This window comes from Odontesthes bonariensis, chromosome 22 (assembly GCF_027942865.1).
Source record: "Odontesthes bonariensis isolate fOdoBon6 chromosome 22, fOdoBon6.hap1, whole genome shotgun sequence".
NCBI lineage: Eukaryota > Metazoa > Chordata > Actinopteri > Atheriniformes > Atherinopsidae > Odontesthes > Odontesthes bonariensis.
Genome location: NC_134527.1, coordinates 32,874,358 through 32,897,844, shown reverse-complemented (window position 1 = coordinate 32,897,844; position 23,487 = coordinate 32,874,358). Strand labels below are relative to the sequence as shown.

The window sequence follows — 23,487 nt, the reverse complement described above, 5'->3', positions numbered from 1 at the left end:
ACGGTCATAGTCCAAGATGACAATGCACAGAATCTTGGATACCAGGATAGTGTAGAGGTAAGATTGCCACCTTTCATGTAGGTGACCTGGGTTCAAATCCCCCGCATGAAAGCTACTACCTCCAGTAGCGGTCCTTAGGCAAGACCCCCTTACCATACCTGCCTACCTGTAAGTCACTTTGCATAAAAGCGTCTGCCAAATGCGTAAACATAAAGATAATCATCGGGCTCAAAAGCATCAGACATCATTTTCACACATGGACTGCCCCCCCCCCAGAGTCCAGACCTTAACCCCATTGAGAATCCTTGGGATGTGCTGGAGAAGACTTTGCTTAGCGGTCCAACTGTCCCATCATCACTACAAGATCCGGACAAAAAATGTATGCAACTCTAGACGGAAATAAATGTGACATTGTAGGAGCTTAACGAAACGATTCCACAGCGAATGCTGGTGTAATCAGAGCTAAAGGCGGTCTAACGAAATATTAGAGTGATTGACTTTTTTTTTTCTGGACGGGCAGTGTATTTGGAAAATGCTAGGACGAACAAAAAAAGCCTCTTGGAGGTATAGTCTAAATCTGACAAGTAGTCAGGTATTTTGGGCAATTTTGTCATTTTACACTTTTTACATTTTAACAAACTACTCTCAGATTTTATCATAAAGGTCTGGAAATTGCTCCATATTGTCCGAAAATGTGTGATTAAAAGTAATCAAAAGCCAAACTTTGATGTTTCGCTATAAGTAAAGTTAAGATTACTTCATTGTCATGTATCACACCAAAGTACGCATCCAGGTTGGCACATGTTGAACACACACTGGAGCGGTGGGCAGCCAATCACTATATCTATACATCTATAGTTTACTCATTTTTACCTATTTATTTACTGTCTCATTCTGCAACTTTTACTGCATATATGTATATACAATATATACACATGTATACAAATATATACTGCACATACTGTATATTTTCATAATTATGTTTATAGTTAGTCACAGTTTATTAGCATCCTGCTCTTAATGCACATACTCAACACTTTCTGCTTCTTTGCACTTCTGCTTAGATGCTAAACTGGGTTTCGTTGTCTCAGTACTTGTACTCTGCAATGACAATAAAGTTGAATCTAATCTAATCTAATCTTAAATGAGGGCCTTTATCACTGCTTACATCTTTAAATTATTTATTTTTCCATTTAGCTAAGGCTAACAGCGTAGATCATGAAGATGACCTACACCAACTTCTAAGGAGTTAATGCTGTTACTTTCTGAAAGATGAACATTATTGTTCCCACATTACTTTTTTAACTGAAGCTCTTCTAATTGAAGGGTTACATTCTGTTATTCAGACAACCTGCAGCTGTGTGGATAAAGTGTGTAAAAAACCACATCACCACTCTCCTCCCCTCAAACCGCCTGGTGTCAGGAGAGAAGGGCCACTGTGCTTAAACCAACAGATCGTTTGACTAAAGCCTGTCTCCCGCATTTCAATAAAATTTCAGCAAATTGTGTCAAGCTTGTACAAAAAAAAGGGCAGAATTTAATTTTTCAAGGCTAAATAGTAGTAACATTTGAAATGCTTCTAATAGGACATCTGGATATTTTGGGGACATTGTAATGTTCTACATATGCTATGTTACATTATCATGATATTCCTTACCATCTCAATTTCATGAAGATGTACTTAATATTTCACGTCTCATGAAAGGTTTCCAGTCCACCTGTAAAGTCTGGCTTTATTCTCCTAAAAAATTCCTAAATATTATCTTATTTCTAAACAATTATTAAGCAAAATGGATTTATTCATATCAGAACCAGAAAAAAAAAAATGAGGAAAATGTCCACCACACTATCCCAAAACTAGTATGCTGCAGGGATATAGACTCACCCCAGTTGGGAAAACAGCAGGCATGCGAATATCCACAGTGAAATTGTGAGAGTTTAAGAGCTGCCGTGGTTCGGTTCTGGACACACAGTCGCTGGGATCTAGAATATTTTCCTGAGACCTGATGAGAACACAGAAATCATGTGAGATTCTTCCTGATTAACAGATACACACAAATACTAACAGAATTATTTGTCAACAACACTGATTTCATTTTGAACACATCTAGTGAGGAACTCCACCACAATTTATCCCTGATAACCTACAATCATAAAGGGACAAATTTCAAGGGCTTGTAGATTAATAAAAAAATTAGTTTGGAAAAGCTTGTGTGTGCATGTATAAAAGTTCCACAATTCACATTTCATGTTGGGACAAAAGCAAGCCATAAAGTCCACAGAACTCCAAGTATGGCATTAAAAAAAATATTTTCAAAGATCATCTTTAGGAAGGAGGACCCACGGCTGTGTTTCAACTAAAGGGGGATCCCGCTATGCTGCCGCCAAGGGAGAGTTTACTAAAGGGCATTGAAGAGGAGGCTCCGACTGATTTTCTAACCTCAGATTTAGGAGGAGCTGTGTGGTTTCGCCCATCCTTGGATAAGGGGAAGGAAATGGATAGATGAATGGATGATCCAGTATCCAAGTTGGCTTTTCAGCCTGAAATTCAGTTGTTTTTATATAGATCCAGACATTCTTAAGACATCCGTGACACACAAAAAAGTTTGAATAAAATCACAACACCCAAAGAGTTCTCCTTGTAGGCCTCCTACAACTTAACTGAAGGCCTCCTTGTAGCGACAAACTGATTAACTGTTTTAGGGCTTTTATTACTGTCTACAGCTTTTGATATACTAGATTGTAAAACTTACAGTTTGTTGCTATCAAAGGTTCTGTTCCAACTTTTTTCAAGTCATACATGATGAAGAGAAGCATTTCAGTTCACTTAAGGGAGTGTTCCTCTTCTGTAGACCCCTGACTTGTGTAATGCCACCATGGCACATTTTAGGTCCAATGTTGTTTTAATAACAATAATACAAATACATTTTATTTTAAAAAAAGCACCTTTCTCAACACTCAAGGACACTTTACAACACATTAAAAACACAAGAAATAAAATAAGTTAAAAAGAGGCTAGAGGGAGAATGCAGCTTTAAACAGATGGTTTTGAGTCTTGATTTGAAGAGGGGTAAAGAGTCAATGTTGCGGAGTTCTGGTGGGAGTGAGTTCCAGAGTTGGTGCTGAGACGGGCAGAGGGCACAGAGAGGTGGAGGGAGGAGGATGACCTGAGGGAGCGAGAGGGGATGACAACGGAGAGGAGATCAGACAGATATGGGGGGCCAGGTTGTGGATGGCCTTGAATGTGTAAAGTAGGGTTTTAAAAGTAATTTTGAATTTGACCGGGAGCCAGTGAAGCTGCTGGAGGACGGGGGTGATATGGTGAAAGGAGGGGGTACTGGTGATGATGCGGGCTGCAGAGTTTGGGACCAGTTGGAGCTTATGAAGGGATTTGTGAGGGACACCGAAAAGGAGTGAGCTACAATTATCTATGCGGGAGGTGACGAGGCTGTGGACCAGGATAGCAGTGGTGTGAGGAGAGAGAGAGGGGCGGAGACGATGCAAATATGCAGACCAGGTAATGTTACTGATGAGAGGGGAGAGGGGAGTCAGGTTTACTGGACAGATAGAGCTGGGTGTCATCCGCGAAGCAGTGGAAATGTATACCAAATTTTCTGAGGATATTGCCAAGTGGGAGGAGGTAGATGATGAAGAGGAGGGACCCCAGGACGGAGCCCTGGGGAACAACTGAAGTGACGGAGGAGGGCTGACAGGAGAAGGACTTGAGCTGTATGAACTGAGTGTGGCCTGTGAGGAAGGAGTGAAACCAGTGCAGGGGGGTGCTGGAGATGTCTAAGGAGGAGAGTCTATTGAGGAGGATGGGGTGAGAAATGGTGTCAAAGGCTGCACTCAGATCGAGGAGGATGAGGATGGAGATAAAACCGGAGTCAGTTGCCATGAGGAGATCATTGGTGATCTTGATAAGGGCTGTTTCTGTGCTGTGGCGTGGACGGAAACCAGACTGGAATTGTTCGTAAAGGCTGTACTTGGTGGGATGGGAGTGAAGCTGGGAAGCAACGTTTTTTTACCTGTGGGGAGGGGGTCAAGAAGACAAGGAGAGGGCTTGGACTTGCTGATGAGGTCTGAGATTACTGAGGTTTTCACTGAGGTCTACTTAATTTTGTTTTTATTTTAAACTTAATATTCCCTTCCATTGTTTTGCTGATAATACCCACGATTATTGCAGAAAACCACTGCAGCTTGTGCTGAACTGTTTAAGAATTCTTAAACCGTGGATGAAGCTCAAAAGAAAATAATGTTAATTATTAGTTAATTATTATTAGTTTAATGTTAAAATAAGTTATTTGGTTTGGAAAATCTGATGCATTTGGCACTTTTGCTGACACTCGTGACCCTTTGGCTCCAAACAATCATTCTGCTGTCAAAAACTAGGATGTTATTTTTGACAGCCCTATTAAAGAAACCTGAAACTGCCCTGGAGCGCCTTGAGGCTAAGAAACAGCATTCAGAACTTTAGTTTCCTGCCCTGCAGGACACATTTTTGCTTTAGAGTAACACGTAACACACCAGCAACTACTCAATAAAAACCCTTTCATAATAATGAATAAAGTTAAAAAAAAAAAAAAAACACCAAAACAAGTTAGAATAAAAGTAACTTTAAGTCAAAATTTGCTTGGGGTATGAATAATTTCAGGCTTGACTGTGTATATATAGACTGATCAAAAAAATAAAGGGAACACTAAAATAACACTTCCTCATCTAATGAATGAAATATTCCAGTTGAAAATCCTTATTCATTACATAGTGGAATGCGTTGAGAACAAAATAACATAAAAGGGATCAATGTTAATCAAAATTATTATCCATGGAGGTCTGGATTTGGAATCCAACTCAAAATAAAAGTGGAAAATCACATTTCAGGCTGATCCAACTTCAGTGGAATTTTCTGATGACAAGTCAAAGTGAGGCTCAGCAGTGTGTGTGGCCTCCATGTTCCCGTATGCCCTCCCTGCAACGCCTGGGCTCCTGATGAGGCGGCGGAGGTTCTCCTCAGGGATCTCCTCCTGAGGGATCTCCTCCTGAGGGATCTCCTCCTGAGGGATCTCCTCCTGAGGGATCTCCTCCTGAGGGATCTCCTCCAAGGCCTGGATTAAAGCATCAGTCAGCTCCTGGTGCAACGTGGTGTTGGTGGATGGAACCAGACACGATGTCCCAGATGTGCTGGATTGGATTCAGGTCTGGGGAACGGGCAGGATTCAGATCTGGGGAACGGGCCGGCCGGTCCACAGCATCAATGCCTTCATCATGCAGGAGCTGCTGACACACTTCAGCCACATGAGGCCGAGCGTTGTCATGCATCAGAAGGAGCCCAGGGCCCACTGCACCAGCATATGGTCTCACACTGGGTCTGAGGTCTCATCCTGGTACCTAATGGGTTCCTGGGGGCGGCCGTGGCTCAGTGGTTAGAATGGGTCGGCCAATAACCGGAAGATTCCCACTCTCGCCACTCAAAAATTGGTGAACTGACAGCTGGAGGGGTGTCAGTCCACCTCCTTGCCACGGCCGAGGTGCCCTTGAGCAAGGCACCGTACCCCTGTGCTCCCTGGGCGCTGTGATTGGCTGCCCACCGCTCCAGTGTACAGCTTCTGTCTCCATGAATGCGTGACCCTATGCATGTACGTGTTCAACAGGTGCCGACATGGATGGGTTAAATGCAGAGGAGAAATTCTGTGCATTTCCCCATACATGACAATAAATCTGATCTTAATCTTAACCAGATCTTAATAATTGGCAGTTAGGGCTGTGCGGCCCTCCAAAGAAATGCCTCCCCAACGTTCTCCACGGCGTCTCCAGACTGTCACATGTGCTCAGTGTGAATGGCCAATCTGCCAATCTCCCTGCACATCCACAAGCCCCACCTGTGGACGTCGGACCCTCATACCCCCCTCATGGAGTCTGTTTCTGACAGTTTGAGCAGAAACATGCATGTTAGTGGCAGCTGGAGGTCATTCTGCAGGCAGCGCTCCTCCTGTTCCTCCTTCCACAAAGGAGGAGGTAGCAGTCCTGCTGCTGGGTTGTAAGTAAGTAAGTAAGTAAGTAAGTAAGTAAGTAAGTAAGTAATCATTTGTACAGCGCCTTTCACAGACCAGGGTCACAAAGCGCTTTACAGGTACAATAGAAAAACACAGTTAAGAAGTACATAAAAGTACAAGTTTAAAAAGGCCAAAGCAACTCAGTGACAATCATAGCAGCCCAAGACAATTAAGAAAATTAAGAAAAAACCTGAACAAATAAAAAGGTCTTAAGTTGCCTTTTGAAGGCGTCAACAGACTCCATCGAGTGCAGAGAGAGCGGAAGATCGTTCCAAAGCCTGGGAGCAACAGCCTGGAAAGATCGGTCTCCTCTGGTCCGGAAACGCGTGCGTGGCGCCATCAGAAGATTCTGATCCACAGAGCTCAGATCCCGAGCTGGGGTGTAAGACTGGATCAGATCTCTGATGTAGGGTGGAGCCTGACCATGCAATGCTCGGAAAGTTAAAACCAAAATTTTAAAATTTATCCTAGAGGAAACTGGTAGCCAATGAAGAGCTTTAAGAACAGGGGTTAAGTGAGTCCTCCTATTAGAGCGGGTCAGAGTTTTGCACTAACTGCAGGCGAGAAAGCTCCTTCTTGTTCAGACATGAAAACAGACTATTACAATAGTCCAAACGCGAAGACACAAATGCATGGATAATCAGCTCCAAATCATTTTGTGACACCATTTTCCTGAGTTTGGAGATTTTCCTCAGTTGAAAAAAGCAGTTTTTGGTTAGCTGTTTGCAGTGTTGCACTAATGACATGTATTTGTCAAACACAACACCCGTTGCCCTCCTACAGCCCCTCCATGTCTCCTGGTGTACCGGCCTGTCTCCTGGTGTACCGGCCTGTCTCCTGGTGTACCGGCCTGTCTCCTGGTGTACCGGCCTGTCTCCTGGTGTGCTGGCCTGTCTCCTGGTTTACCGGCCTGTCTCCTGGTGTACTGGCCTGTCTCCTGGTGTGCTGGCCTGTCTCCTGGTTTACCGGCCTGTCTCCTGGTGTACTGGCCTGTCTCCTGGTGTGCTGGCCTGTCTCCTGGTGTACCGGCCTGTCTCCTGGTGTACCGGCCTGTCTCCTGGTGTACCGGCCTGTCTCCTGGTGTGCTGGCCTGTCTCCTGGTGTGCTGGCCTGTCTCCTGGTGTACCGGCCTGTCTCCTGGTGTGCTGGCCTGTCTCCTGGTGTGCCGGCCTGTCTCCTGGTGTGCTGGCCTGTCTCCTGGTGTGCTGGCCTGTCTCCTGGTATACTGGCCTGTCTCCTGGTGTACTGACCTGTCTCCTGGTGTAGGGTTTAGGGTGTAGGTGCAGTTTTTGTCTGTAGTGCAACTCCCCCAGCAGACAGCAGCATAGAACAGTGCACTCTCAATGATAGTGTGATAAAACATGCACATCATATCACTGCAGACATTGAAGGACCTGAGCGTCTCAGGAAAAAGAGACGGCTCTGGCCCCTCCTGTACACTGCTTCTATGTTGGCAGACCACTCCAGTTTATTATCCAGTACCACCCCCAGGTTTTTGCAGGTCTCAACAGTCCATCTCCCCTCCATCAATGCAGACTGACTGGTATGGAGTTTTAGATCTCCTGAAGTCCACCACCAGCTCTTTGGTGTTGGTGGTATTCAGGAGCAAACAGTTATTTTTGGTCCAGTCAGTAAAGGCCTCCACAAGGTCCCTGTACTCCTTCTGCTGTCCACCGCGCACACATGCCACAACAGCCGTATCATCAGAACACTTCTGTATGTGGCAGGACTCTCAGTTGTACCTTAAGTCCGATGTGTACGGTGTGAAAAGAAAAGGAGCTAAAACAGTACCCTGTGGAGCCCCAGTACTGCATTCCAGTGTTCCAGAGACACATATCCCCATCCTGACATACTGTGGTCTGGCAGTCAGATAGTCTATAATCCATGATGTCAGGGAGGGGGCCACACCCATACCTAGAAGCTAGTCTTTCAGTATGGGAGGCCATATGGTGTTATATATTATATATATATACACAAACCAAGAAAGTGAGGTCTTGGACTTTATCAAAATCCTCAGAATTTGTCGGCTCCGATTGCACAAAACTTCAGAATTGATACACACATGCTGACATGTGTTGCATGCTTCATTGTCATTACATTGTTAATATTATTACCATCAGCATCTAGTGTCAAGCTGATCCGATCCAACAAAAGGGTCTTTTCTTTCTTTGTTCTGATCATATCTTTCTGACAGGTTATAGTCACCAATCAGGACAGACAGTCAGTGAGAACAATTTTACATTTAATTTTCATTTTATATTTCCCTTGCTCCTGGGGTGACAGTTTAAGCCAATGTGATGGGAAAAAAGTGAAAGTGAAGACACCAGCATCTTTTCCAACCAGAGGCGCTTGTACTGCCAACCAAGGTTGGGTGGGGTCCCCGAGGTGGGATCCTCCGACAAAACAAACTCTTGGTGGTCACATACGCTCTTTGCTAAATGGGAACAACTGGGAAGAAAGCACTGCTGCACAGAGAAGATGATCTGTGGACACAAGCCCAACAGATAACAGCACATGCTATCTTTGAGGAGGAAAACAGATTTAGCATATGTGTTATACTCGAGCAGAACAAATAGGAGGTAAGGAGTAAGGAGCATAGAATATAAGCAGAATATCTGAGATATTAGATGTAAAGAAATGTGATGCTTCTGAACACTCAAAAAAAATCTCATTCCAAGAAAGAAAAAAAAAAATTACTTCTTACCTTTTTGACCAGTAGAGGTGGTTTTGTATTTCCAGACTGAGGCTGTGACAGACGAATACCAGAACCACCAAACTGAACACAGGGACTCTCATCATACCTGTGGTTCGTGCAGCCAAGTTTCCTGCCAGGCTGAAAAAGTGAAACAAAGACTGAACACTTTCATGTAGGAGAAAACAAGCTGCAGAAACATCTGTTCACAGTTGTTCTATTTGCTCAGCTTGAGTGAGGAGGGAGGAATTACGAGTAATGTTCAAGACAGAGATGACTTCTTTATCATGCTGCAGGATGTGCCCACTGATCAGAAATGATGATATCACGAGTTTTGTCCTGCCCCCCACAACATGTGCACCAAGCATGCGTGGATGAGAACAGAGACAGTAGGAGTGACAGCTGCTGGTTGTTTCTGATTCAGTTCAGATCTCTATATGTCCTTTTTATGCTCCACATAAAAGCAAAATTGTGTTTCAGACATCCAGTCATTAATAGATTAAAAACAATCAATAAATAGCACGAATAGGGGACTTCCGGTGGTGCTGAAGCAAATGGCAGCCTAAAAAAAAAATAAAAAAAATAAATAAAAAAAACTTGCTCCCAACCGGTCGGATATTTATCCCCTTTGAAGAACATTAAGATAAAAAATGTATTGAAATTTAGCATGGAGGGGATAAACAAAAAAAAGACGAAAGGTAAACAAGGCTCAAGACGTGACAAAGGAGAGACTGTTGAAGAAACATACAGCAGGAGGAAAGCTATGAGAACAATGGCGACGCTGACGAGAAAGTAGCTAGCCCGTCACACCAGAATAATCTCCGTATACACGGAGTACCGGGGGAATCAGAGGGGTCCAATTTATCGGAGTTCGCAACGAAGCTAATAAAATCAGAAGTGGGCCCACATGTTGCGGACATGGACATCAGAATACAGTGCTGCCACCAGGCACTTGCTCCAAAGCCTCCCAAAGACGCACCGCCTAGTAGGGCTGGGCGGTATGACCATAAATACATATCACGGTATTTTTTCACGGTATATCACGGTATTTTTTTTTCACGCATAATTAGGTGTTCACAGCATTTTCTACAGATTGAGAACAGAATTAACAATAAAAATAAAAATTCTTCAAAATAATTCCTTTGTTAACACATTGAATACTGACGGTTTTTCCAGAATTATGTCGTAGAATCCCAGCGTTCTAAACCATTTTTTTGACGTTTTTTGTACAGTCACAGTATATTATGTGATAGGGCCACTGAAACATGTTGTGGCTCGTTGAAAGCTGAGACTTTAAACTCTTTGTGGGTCAAAACTGTGTGTGTCTAGGTGCCACCATTAGCGAGTTATCCTTAGCTAAACCAAGGCGGGTCTCCACCAAAATCAACAACAAACTGAGATATCGGGGCTTTTGTGAAACGTGCGCTCTTTCAGCCTGTCGCACTTTAGATACTTGCATATCCGGGTCAGAGGATTTGCGTCGTGTCGCATGTTGCAAAGCTAACCTGTTCATAAGACCGCCTCCTTAGACTTGTCGCGTGTCTTCTTCTCCTTCTTGTTGTTTGTTTATGTTACTTTACCGTCACCCTCTGGAAACCGACACGTGCGATTGGACAAAATGCGGAAATGCACAATAATCAATGCAGCGTTATCAAAATTGTTCTTGAGTTGACGCAAAGCCATTGGCGTAATGATCAAAATGTCCAGATGATGACACCAGTTTTTGACTGCCATCTATGTCAGTTCTGTTCATCACATAATTACAAAAATCACACAGAATGTGCATTAGAGTGTATAGATTCAGAATCCATAAAAAAAACGTAAAAACGTATTTTTACCATGTGGGACCCAACGCATGGGCAGTAAAAACGTAGTTTTACGTGACTTGGGAGTCAATGTGTTAATAATTGGTCACACAGAACTTTATTGTATTAATATTCACATCTTCATTGTAAACAAATGAATAACATAGCTAATTACACTGGTCGGACTGTTCAGCTGTTTCAGACTGATACCTCCGGTTCAGGCTGCTCCTCATCATCAACACGCACGTTTCTCTTTTTCAATCGCGGAAAATATTTTTCAATACTCATCTGGATTGAAGCAGCAAACATTCAGTGTAAGAGTTTAAAAAACCTACTTTATTTGATTCACAGCTGCTAGTGTTTAGACCTCGACAACCCAACTACATTTTTTTTTTTTTTTTTTTTTTTTAAACGGCAAACTTGTGACTAGTTAACTTTATAAAGAAGAAATCGCTTGTTTGCTATGGGTCGGGTCGGGACGGGACAACATTGTATTAAAAATATAAAATATTTTTATAGGACTTTTTAATGTGTGATTTTATAAAGTTGCACGTGATGCCAACCTTTCGTGAATTTCGGCAGCCGTCTTCTTTCGGTTGAGCTAATCTAACGCGACGCTGAAGCTAGCAAGCTTCCACACTTCCAGGGATGATCATCTCGCTGATGGAGGGGCTGTGTGTGTGTGTGTGTGTGTGTGTGTGTGTGTGTAGGCTATGTGAGAGAGACGCGTGATGACAGAGAGACGGAGGGAGAGCAGGGAAAGGAAATGCAGCTTAACGAATACAAGTATTTTTTAAATAGCGTTAAAAATAATAATAATAACGAAACGCAATATGTGGCGGCCGGTGTTGAATCTGTGGCGCACTGCCACGAATTGTGTGGGAAACACTGCTATCCACCTTCACCTTCACGTAACGCAAGTGCTTATTACCACCTCGCACCCATAGACAGTAAACATGCGTGTTTAGAAGCGCAACACTGAAAAGGGTCCCGTCTCAAACAATGTCGCGCGACGCAGCGTTCCCCCCGTTGTGTAATCAAATACACCGGTATGGCGGTATATTAAAAATTCACATCATAACGAAATTATAAACCGGTATTCGGTGTGAACCGGTATACCGCCCAGCACTACCGCCTAGATCACTGGTGATTTTTTTTTTTTTTTTGAGTTCAGAGTGAAAGAATAGATATTGCATACCACGTGGAGAAAGAAAGATGTTCGCTCTGAGGGAAAAATTATTTATTTTGATCAAGATTACCCTGCCGAGATACTGAAGAAAAGAAGGGCATATGTGGGGATACTGAGAGAGCTCAAAGCCAAAGGAATCCGTTTCTAAACGCCATATCCAGCTAAGCTGAAGGTGTTTCTTAACAGCAGCACCCAGGTCTGAGGCTACAGCTACACGAAAATGAAACAAGGTTTTTTTTTTTTTAAACCGAGTACGAAAATTATTGTGACCACACAGGAAAGCACACAGGTCCTCATGGCAACGCCACGCTTGCTGAAACGATGCAGTACACACGCCACACCTCTATGTGCGCTGTAAGCCACCCCCACCGGTTACACCAGAACAATAGAAGAAGCAATGCGCCTGCGTGTACGCCCCTACTTCTACCAGTGCATCATGTTCCTTCAACAACGCCGCTGTAGTTAGCAGTGTCTGCAGCAGTGCTACTATCAATGTTGTGAGGTCCATGATGATCGCTGTCTGTCCTTATTGTGTTGTCTTCTTCTTCCGGATTTTGAATGGATGTTGCACGCGAAGCCGCTTTTTGTTCTGGTCACTGACGTATACACGTCACTGGCGTTGGTCATGTGGCTGTGATGCAGATGTAAACAAATCCGTTCTGGCTGTAACAATGGCAACGCGAACGACGGCGTTCCTAGATCTTCCCACTCTGGAACCCATTCTCCAAAAATATCGTTTTGGGGTACCCAGAACGCCGGCTCCATATGGATAAGCAAACGATAAGCAAAAATATCGGTTATAGTGAAAAACGTTTCCATATAACCAGGCCCTGAGAGCGCCGCGGCGGTGGCAGTGGCGGCTACAGACCTAAAGAAGAGAGGATTCCCTATGGAAAACGTTAAGCAGCCAGACTCTACCGCATTGATGCAGCAGAGATTGGCAACGGGGGAAAAGGCAGGTGTAGATCACCGCAGACAGGTGGTGGACCACAGACGGGTTAGAGAGAGAGCTCCAGCTTTTCAAAAGAAAAGTGTTATTAACCCCGATTTAAAGCAATACAATGTAACTTCTCAAAAAGCCCATTATGGAGCTCCCCCTACAGGCTTGGAGGTAATGTACGGTTACACTGTCGTAAATACAACACCCTTTCGCTTTCACGTTTCACGTTTGTTGACGAACCGGCGAGGAGTCAGAAGGTGCAAGCTATGTCGACCGAGAAGGTAAGAGTAATCAAATGTACCTGGGAGCATGAGAGGGGTCTATTTGTTTTTGCGGTAGGTGTGCCAGAAACCAAGTCGAAGGACTTCCGCTCAGCTCCCGGGCCGCTCCAGCAAAGTTACATAGCGCAGTTTTTCCAACTCAGACCCCCGAAGGGCATAGGAGACAGGCCAATCGTAATATTAAAGGGGAACTCCGGGGCATTTGAAGCGTGTTTCCATTGCTAGAGGTTGTCAAATACTGCTAGTAGGACACAGAGAGGTCCAGATCTGTGCTCCCTGTGTGAAGATCGCTCTGTCCGCACACCCTGTCATGCGAGGCTAATACGTGGTGGCTAAGGGGCAAGCGCTAACCCTTCCACGTAAAACAACAACTTGCACACTGCAGAAACGTCACACCACTTTATAACCCATCCGACAATAAAGTCACAAGCCTTACCATCAAAACCATATGCATGGTTCTCACATTACTGGCATGGGGACGTTACAAAACAACTTTATAAACAGCATGTAACTCACCGGCTGGTTGTAGGCTCGCGCATGTGAAAGCCCAAAAGAGTCGATGGACGATAATCCCATATACAAAACAATTATCTTCTCTAGAAAAACTACGTTCAAGTATTTAAAACATTACAACAATATTACTGGGCATGTATTGTTGTAATGTTTTAAATACTTGAACGCAGTTTTTCTAGAGAATATAATTGTTTTGTATATGGGATTATTCTGCATCGACTCTTTTGGGCTTTCACATGCGCGAGCCTACAACCAGCCGGTGAGTGACATGCTGTTTATAAAGTTGTTTTGTAACGTCCCCATGCCAGTAATGTGAGAACCATGCATATGGTTTTGATGGTAAGGCTTGTGACTTTATTGTCGGATGGGTTATAAAGTGGTGTGACGTTTCTGCTGTGTGCAAGTTGTTGTTTTACGTGGAAGGGTTAGCGCTTGCCCCTTAGCCACCACGTATTAGCCTCGCATGACATGCTGTGCGGACAGAGCGATCTTCACACAGGGAGCGCAGATACGCATCTCTCTGTGTCCTACTGGCAGTATTTGACAACCTCTAGCAATGGAAACACGCTTCAAATGCCCCGGAGTTCCCCTTTAAAACTCATTCTAGCCGCACAATTTTTTTCAAGCTGTTATTTTAAGGTAGAAATGTTACATAGAATTGCTTTAAAGTGGAAGAGTTATTACTGCCCACCAGTCAGACTACCAGGAGAGTCAATACTCAGTTTTGTTTAAGTTGCATATTCTACTTAAGAGCTAAATACTATAGTTTTTCTGTTTCTACCTAAATTGGAATTATATAGGCCTACCTAAGATGATAAGGCTTGTGTTTTTGATTTTTGTCTACTTACTATGAAAGTTTAAGTAACTCCTCAAACTTATCTATGCTGATTTTTTATACCTAAAAAGACAATGCTTTTTAAATTTAATTTTCAGACTACTCCTCTCAACTTGGAGAGACTGTTGGAGAAATGTACAGAATGCTGAAAGAAATGGATTGTGTATGCACCTTGAAAAGTTGACATTATACAATGATATGCCTGCCCTCCGAGCCTGCCCTCCGAGCCTGCCTTCCGAGCCCGCCTCCGAGCCTGCCCTCTGACCCCGCCCTCCGAGCCCACCCTCCGACCCCGCCCTCCGAGCCCGCCCTCCGAGCCCGCCTCTGAGCCCGCCTCTGAGCCCGCCTCTGAGCCCGCCCTATGAGCCCGCCTCACTCTTGCAGTCCTTGTAAACTAAATGTTAATATCAGATGGAAATTATTCATACAGTATGTCGCCAAAATTATTACAATCAACAGGACCTGGAAGTTTTACATTACAGGGCTCTCAAGTTTTAAATGCAGGCAAGAGTGACATTTCTCCCCCCTCCCCCAGTTGGGTGGGCCGGGTGGGCCGGCTGGTCGGGTTGCAGGAATGGTGGCCTTTCATTAATAATATTATTATTAGTGTTGTTATTAATAACTGCTCTGCTCAGACTCATGGGAGACGTGCTTGTTTCCTGCTGTTTCCATAGCAGCGCGCCAGAGAAATTTCTATTATAATTATTTTTCAGCGTGAAAAATGCAATGTGTGGCAGGAGTGCGTGACAAAAGACCCAAAAGCGTGACTGTCACGCTCAGTGCGTGAGACTTGAGAGCCCTGCGTTAGCTGGGACTTTGGAGACGAAGACGCTGTGCCACAAGCTCCCCGCAAGAGTCGCCGCCGTCGCTTAGCAGCGTGTCAAAGACTTTACATTCCTGCAAAGTAATGGCAGCTGTCTGTCACTAAAGACAGCTGCCATTAAGCCACTCCTAAAGAAGAGAACTCTAGACGCCTCTATGATGAACAGCTACAGACCTGTCTCTAATCTCTCTTTTATGTCCAAGATTAGCTCAACGACTTTCTGCATGAAAGTGGAAGTCTTGACGTCATCACAGCACTGAAACAGCTCTGGTCAAAGTGTTAAACGACATTAGGTTGAATACTGATTCTGGTAATGTTTCAGTCCTGGTTCTGTTGGACCTCAGCGCTGTGTTTGATACTGTAGATCACAGAATCCTGTTGCACAGGATGGAAAACTGGGTTGGACTTTCTGGAGCGGTCCTTAAAAGGGGAATTCGGCTTTTTTAAACCTGGACCTCATTTCTAGCATAAAATACCTTCATCTGCTCACAGATAACAGTTTGATGAAAGTCGGCATCCTTGGGAAGATATTTAGATCACTGGAAATCGGCGTATATCCATATAACGGGAGAGAACAGAGACAATACAGCCTCTACAGGTATTATCTGTCTTTATTTCACCAAAACTTTAAGACCAATGAATGAATGAACAAGTACTATTGCACTGTTAGCTCAGAGGATGGGCCGACGTCATATTAAACCCTCTGGATTAAAGGATAAGACCGGTTTTTTGACATTGGGCCCTTGATTTCACATTATAACATGATGTTCTACTCACCCCTGCTTGTTGTTGGTCATTTGGAGCTGTTCCGAAGATATTCGCGAGGCGTCTGGCTGCTCTCTTGAGATATTCGGCCATGAAACGGTTTCCTATGGGCAAGTTTATACAGGCACAAACTATGCTGTTTATAATTTATTAATTACTCTACACTAGCACTGATAACGTGGAGGTGCGTCGCTTACTTAAAAAAATCCGGGTTACTAATTTTGAATTTTAGCCGAATGAATAAATAGGCAGCAGGTCTGTGGGCTGTCTGTGGTAGTAGCACGACGATGACGTCAGTAACACCCACTTTACGACAAACCTTGTTTTCATCGTAGTGTCAACAAGGCAGTAAAATGTGTGCACCAGCTGCCACTCAGACAGAGAACTACGGTTTAACGTCCAGCAGCATGTTTTACAACAGAGCAGTCTCTAAGACACATTGCAGAAGCTCCAGGAGAGGGTCTCCCACGTGACGTTCATGCCCACCTAACACACTGACAAACAAGTCCAAAGTAGTGAAATCCACTTCTGTGGAGCTGCGTGGATTTCTCTCACGCACACACATAACAATCATTGATCAATGTGCCATCATGCAGGGTAGCAATGTTTATGAGGTTATACTCTCACCATTTAAATCTACATCTTTAAGACTTTTATTTTGGAAAGGACCTACCAAAACTCATGTTGACTCACTGTGGTAAAAGCTGAGTGAAGGAAGACTTTGTAGCACCGGAACGATCGCAGCATGTTCCTGCTCCACCTTCAGAGGCAGCTAACCTCTGTGCTAGCGACTGGAACGGTCTGTTCAGTGAACGAACATGGAGTACAACAACTGACAAGGTTGCATGTAAATACTAACCACGTAAAATGTGTTATCGCCACTGATCAACGAAGCCAGGATGTGAATTTCACAACTTAAAATATATGTTGTCACTATGTCTAAGCAGCAGAATAATTTCATAATTTGGAAGGGTCTAGAAAGGTTTTTTTTTTTTTCTGCTGAGTCAGGCTGTGAATTTCACAAGTTAAAATCCTGTCTGAAATGGTACGTAGTTTTACCCTTCCACACATGCATGGTGCCTGCACACACAGTCTGATATCCTGTTGCAACATATGTTTATTTTACAATCACATTACACCAAATCTGTTTCATATCTTAATGCTTTAAAATAAATGTGCATTGTCATGGTAATATTCTGACATGCTAGCTTTACCTGGAAGAGTTTGGACTGTAAGTCATTGTCGGTGCTTTTTGTAGGAGTTCCACAAAGAAGTGTTTCTTTGCTTTTCAGGTTTCCTCTTATTGGAGATCCATGAGCATGTACAGTATGCTGGCAGTGGCAGATAAATTGGACTGGAGGCTGGCAAACAGCTCTGCATTACTGGCAACTTGTGCTGGTATTAGGATTCTTCCATCTGCTGCTGGTAAAATCAGAATAGCTCCTTAGCATAAACTTTTCCATTTCTTATCGTTCAATGACTAATGAAAAGTCAAAAGTCATCGAACATCACTACTCATGCCTTTTTAAATTAGGCTGTTCTCCATCTAATACTACATTCAGGCTGCATGTGAAATGTGTCCAGAATTGGATTTTTTTGGCCTATATGTGACTCAGATCTGATCTGTTCATGACAATGTACACGAGTCACATGGAATCGAATTTTTTTCCATTCCAAATTGGGCCACTTCAGTATGTGGCCATAAATCTGATTTTTTGACGCGCGCTGCTGCAGCACAGCTCATTCACTCCAGTAAGGACGTCCATCGTACTCAAAGTCGTGGTCAGAATATGATAAATATCCTGTCATGTTGCACAGAACTAGCAGCAGCAAACTCGGTGTGAAGTTAGCGACCGTCACAGAGCACAAAGTGAATGAGCTGTGCTGCAGCGGCGATGATGTCATCCCAGTAGACTCGTGTGTAGAAAGCCCCCATAAGCCCCCCGATAACAACACCACGGCAGCTCTGAGCTAACAGTGCAATAGTACGCGTTCATTCATTCATTCATTCATTGGTCTTAAAGTAGTGGAGAAATAAAGACAGATAATGCCTTATTCAGAGGCTGTATTGTCTTTGCCCGGTTCTCTCCCGTTATATGGATATAACGCGGATCTAAATATCTTCCGAAGGACGCCGACTTTCACCAAAATGTTATCGGTATTTTATGCCAGAAATAAGGTTTAAAAAAACAACTTCTCCTTTAAGACCTGCAGTGTGACCATAGTCTAAATTTGTCCCCATAAGGTGGCTGTTCATGCAGGCTGATGTAGAATGTGCCACCTCCAATGTCCATGTTGATTGTAGAAAAAGTTGTGTTACTGCTGTGTTTTAAAAATAATGGATTGTGACCCCAAAAAGATCATGTGTCTCCATTAAGGGACGTTGCTGCCTGAAGCAGTAATTAGGTATGTGATGGCATCAGTTGGAAGACTTGTTGATTGGAATGTATCCACTACAGCAGGAGGTGGAAAGTAACACGCTGCTCAGAGGAAGTGGCAGCTGCTCCCTCAGAGTCAGTGATCCAAATGATTTGATGATGCGTTGTTGGACTCATACAGCTACTACAGAGGTATCCGCATGCACAGGACCCATGTGGATCTCTGAAGCAGCTTCTGTCTACGGCCACAGGCAAAAGTGACTGCATCAGTGTTCTTCATCAAACAAACATTAAAAAATTAAAATTTTATTATTTTTTCCAGGTATGTTTTTCAAATCAAAAATATTCATCTATTAATCAATTTGGTTTTGTGTCATATCTGGGCATGATCTATTATTTTCACTAAATGAAAAAGTTGAATTAACATCCTCTAGTTCTTAAAAATAAGTTCTGATAAATCTATTAGTAAAAATAAATCCACCTCATTGATCTGCTAAAGTAATGTTCAAACACAAGCATTCTGTGATGTGAGCAGGAGTTAAAGAGCAGTGAAAGGTTGAGCTGATGACTCATGGCTGTGAGCAGAGGAGGACAGCAGCAGCAAACTGTGGAAACGGGCTCTTCATCCGGTGTACAACCCGCTGTAAACGCTGCACGGCTTAACAGGGAACAGTCCACAACAGAACAAGCCCCACAAACACCTCAGCCTGCTGTTTTCATCACAGAAAACATGTCCGACACGCCCAAAGCAACGGGAAAACAGCCATCTTTCCAGCTGCGACCCACCTGAGAACAGCTGTCACACCGTTAGCTTCTGCTAAGCTAACAGCATTCTGACGCTGCTGTCGATGCACTTAGTGAGCTAATGTTGGTGGTTCTGATCGAACAATCATCGAATCAGAGAACAGCTAAGCACATCAGAATGCAGCTGAGCAGGACCAGACATTTCACACGGATGTTATTATAAGTTCCAGTTACCTGTTGGCTGCTTTCCGCTATTCCAGCTCCTGCGTTGGTTCCACGTCTGTTTTCGGTTGGTGGTGATGACGCCTGACTTCCGCTTTTCAGAGTAAAAGCTTCTTCTCCTTTTTTCTTCTTCAATTGAGTTCTACTCGTCCGAGCGTTCACTCAATCTGTGTGGTGTTCTCTTTTTAGAGAATAAGAAGATAAGTGACATTTGTTGTTACAATCACCTGTACATTCGAAAGAGAGCTTTCAGCCATGCTCATTTTGAGGTTGATGTTGGCTCAACGCCACAGCCGCTGTTGCTTTCCACTGATCACAACCCTCTAGTTTTCCTAAAGGTACAACAACAACCACTGGCTCATGTGGTGGGCTGTAATGGCGCAGAGATTCAGCACAAGAAAGGGTGTGTTAATGTTTGTGTTTAAGGGGCAGTTTCCTGAGTGATGATGGAGGCACCTGTGGACCAGTGAAGCTGTGGGAGATCTTCAGGCCTGTCTGGACTGCACCGACTGGGACATTTTCAGGGCTACTTCCAACAGTCTGGACGAGTTTACTGAGGCTGTCACGTCCTACATCAGTTTCTGTGAGGACAGTTGTGTACCAGGGCCGTATTACCGACCGGGCGAGTGGGGCTGGCGCCCCGGGGCCCATGGATCCAGGGGGCCCAGGGGGGGCCCAACAACAATCCAGATACCGATGTCGATGCTGATTGCGATAGAGCCCTCTATTCTAGGATCTTCTTTAGTTGTACTTCTTTAGTCTATAAGGGTTAACTGAAATGGGCTGGGGGGAGTGACAGCAGTCAGAGGGCCCTCGGCCACAGGACATAGGAACCAGAGGGCCCCTGGGCCATGTCGTACAGCAACCAGAGGGCCCCTAGGCCACGGAGGACGGCAATCAGAGGGCCCCTGGGCCACGGGGGATGGCAAAGGGCCCCTGAACCACGGGATATGGCAACCAGAGGGCCCCTGGGCCACGGGGGACGGCAATCAGAGGGCCCCTGGGCCACGGGGGATGGCAAAGGGCCCCTGAACCACGGGATATGGCAACCAGAGGGCCCCTGGGCCACGGGGGACGGCAATCAAAGGGTGTGTCGGGGGGGGGGGGGGGGGGGGGTTGGTATGGGCTCGGAGCGGGAGGGGGGGTCCTTGCAATCTCCTTGCCCCGGGGCCCAGACCCACCTTAATCCGGGCCTGTTGTGTACCATCAGGCACCACAGTGAGGTACAACAACGACAAGCCTTGGTTCACAGCGAAGCTCAGACAGCTAAGGTTGGTGAAGGAGGAGGCGTTCAGGAGTGGGGACAGAGGCAGATTTGTTTGTGTTGCACTTCTTTTTGTTGTAAATAAATGTTGTTCTTTTGCATTTGACTTAGTATTGTGTCCCTTAAATGTGTTGTGACTTTGAGCCGGTCGTAACATAATGTAAAGTTGTGTAGAAAACAAAAACATCAGTTTTTAAGTATTTTTATTGACAATTTCTTTAGTATAAGTAATTCAATTCAATTCAATTCAATTCAATTCAGTTTTCAGCCAAATTACAACAAATGTCATCTCAAGGCACTTCAATTATACAGTTCTATTCAAGCCAATTGCAGTTCAATTCATTGTAATGATAATTCAATCAAATCTAATTAATTCAATTCTAAATTAGTCCAATTCATACATACAGAGCCAATTCAAAAACTATTTCCTAGCTAAGGAAACCAACAGATTGCACCGAAACTTCTCTTCGGTGCATTGAATAAACTTAAAAACAACAAAAACCCAGGAAGCCATGGACTACCAGCTGAGTGGTACAAGGTCTTTAAAGATGAGCTGAATCCGATACTTATAAACTCTTTTAATTGAACATTGGAAAACATTTCATCCCCACCCTCATGGAATGAGGCGATCATTACTGTTATCCCGAAAGAAGGAAAGAATAAATGTTGTGTAGCTCATATAGGCCAATCTCAATTCTAAACCAGGACTATAAACTATACGTGGCAATTGTGTCCAGAAGATTAGACTCATTCATACCAGAATTAATTAATAGTGACCAAACTGGTTTAATCATGGGGCATCAAACATATGATAATATCAGACGCTCTCTTCATATTTTTTTTTATTTTTTTTATTTAACCTTTCTTTAACCAGGAAATGGTCCCATTGAGTTACAATAACTCTTCTGCCAGGGAGTCCTGGCCAAGAAGGCGGCTTAAAAAAGTTACATTACAATAAAACACAAGAGACAAGACAAACCACTACTACATCACATCTAATATATACACATATATACACATCTAATCATATAATACAGAACATTAAAAAAATAAAACAAGTGCTGTGTTGGCAAGTCTAGATGTGGAAAAAGCTTTTGATTGTGTTAGTTGGGAATATTTAATTTTAGTTTTGAAAAGATTTGGGTTCAATGAAAAAGCAATTGACAATTTCAAAACATAGTCTGCCCCTACAGCAAGAATTAAGATAAACGGAAACCTCACTGATAACATAAAACTGGAAAGATCTACACGTCAGGGATGCCATTTATCACCAACCCTTTTTGCATTGTACTTGGAACCATTGGCACAGGCAATAAGAGAAGACCGTAACATACAGGGAATTTTGATTGATAATAAGGAGCATAAAATAGCGATGTACGTAGATGATGTATTGCTATATATTGATAACCCAGAGAAATACCTTCCTACCTTTTTGGATCTCCTTGATGTATCTGGCACATATTCAGGTTATAAACTTAACATACAGAAAACCCAAATATTAACATTCAATTATATCCCAGCTCAAACAAAGAATACCGATTGATTGGTTTAAAAAAGCAATTAAATTCTTGGGGGTTTGGTTGACACACTGTCCTAGTGATTTGTACAAGAAAAACTATGAAACTGTAAACAAGAAAATTAAAGATCTTAGTAACTGGTCAGCTTCTCTACTAAGCTTCAGTACAAGAATTGACATCATAAAAATGTCTATTTTACCTAAGCTATTATATCTATTTATGTCACTATCAATTAAAATTCCAACCAGACAATTTCATGAATGGGACAAGCAAATCTCACGTTTTATATGGAAAGGGACAAAAACAATGATTAGTTACAGCACATTGACCATTAGTAAAGAAAGAGGTCGTATGTCTCTCCCTAATCTCAGGGATTATTACTATTCTGCCCAGTTAAAATATGTGATCCTCTGGCGTGATTCTAAATATGAGGAAAAATGCAGGGACATCCCCATACAAGCAATGATTGGTGATTACAAATGAATGAAAACCTATCAAGAACATCTAAGCTCATATGTCTCTTTTACACTGCACACCTGGTATGGGGTTCTGAAGCAATTTGAAGAAATTTAGATGGGTTGGCCATGACACAGATTTTAAACCGAATAGTATGGATTTTAGGTTTAAGCACTGGACAGAAAAAGATATTACTGCCTATTGTAATATAATGAAAAAAAATGTGCTACAAAGTTTTCAAGCATTGATAGAAAAATACAACTTAAAAAATCGACAATATTTTTTTTTTTTTTTTTTGAACAATTTGTTTATTGAGATTTCAAAACAAATTCCAGCAATTCAACGTCAGTACAAATGACAATGGGTGTTAACCCGAGTGTTGACTCTCATATTAACTGGTAGACTCGACAGGTCCCCTAATAGTGTCAGCCGTGGATTAGCTGGGATTTCCACCCCCACAATACTCTTGACCATATCCAAGATAGATCTCCAATACTGCTCCAGACAACTACATGCCCAAAACATGTGGAGAAGGGACCCCGTTTCAGTCTTGCATCTAGGACAGTGTTGAGTAGTTACTACTTATCTTATGGAGACGTTGAGGCGTCAAGTAGACCCTGTGTATAAGGTTAAACTGCAATAGTTTATGCCGGCTGTTGTAGGAGAATGATTGGGAACTACTACAAATCTCCCTCCACACAGACGCTTCGAAGGCAGAGTCAGTGTCAGTTTCCCACTTAAGTTTTGCATTAAAAGCTTTGTTTTCTGCCAGGCTCATTAGTCTTTTATAAACGTAGGATAGAAAACCCTTGGAGTTAAGCTTGTCTCGCATCATACTGTCTATCTCGAAGTCCTCCAAGGGGATAAGTTTCCCACCTTGCTGTACCCTAATATAATCTCTGACTTGCAAGTATTTAAAGAAGTGTGCAGAGGGGAGCCCAAAAGAGAGCCTCAGTTGCTCAAAGGATTTCAGATAATTTCGCTCATATAAATGTCCAAAAGTGCATATA

General features: G+C 43.3%; 1 protein-coding gene across 2 annotated transcripts in view; it reads right to left on the bottom strand.

Moving 5' to 3' along the window:
• pam (peptidylglycine alpha-amidating monooxygenase) overlaps positions 1-19,340 on the bottom strand; it is an 89,327-nt gene extending 69,987 nt beyond the window's left edge. For both annotated transcript variants that reach the window (XM_075456198.1, XM_075456199.1), the window contains exons 1-3: positions 19,253-19,340; positions 8,758-8,886; positions 1,886-2,003 (exon numbers count right to left, since the gene is read on the bottom strand). In XM_075456198.1, coding sequence (XP_075312313.1) covers positions 1,886-2,003; positions 8,758-8,852 — 213 coding nt within the window. In that variant the 5' untranslated portion in view covers positions 8,853-8,886; positions 19,253-19,340. The remainder of the gene's footprint in view (positions 1-1,885; positions 2,004-8,757; positions 8,887-19,252) is intronic.
• Between the last annotated feature and the right edge of the window lie 4,147 nt (positions 19,341-23,487).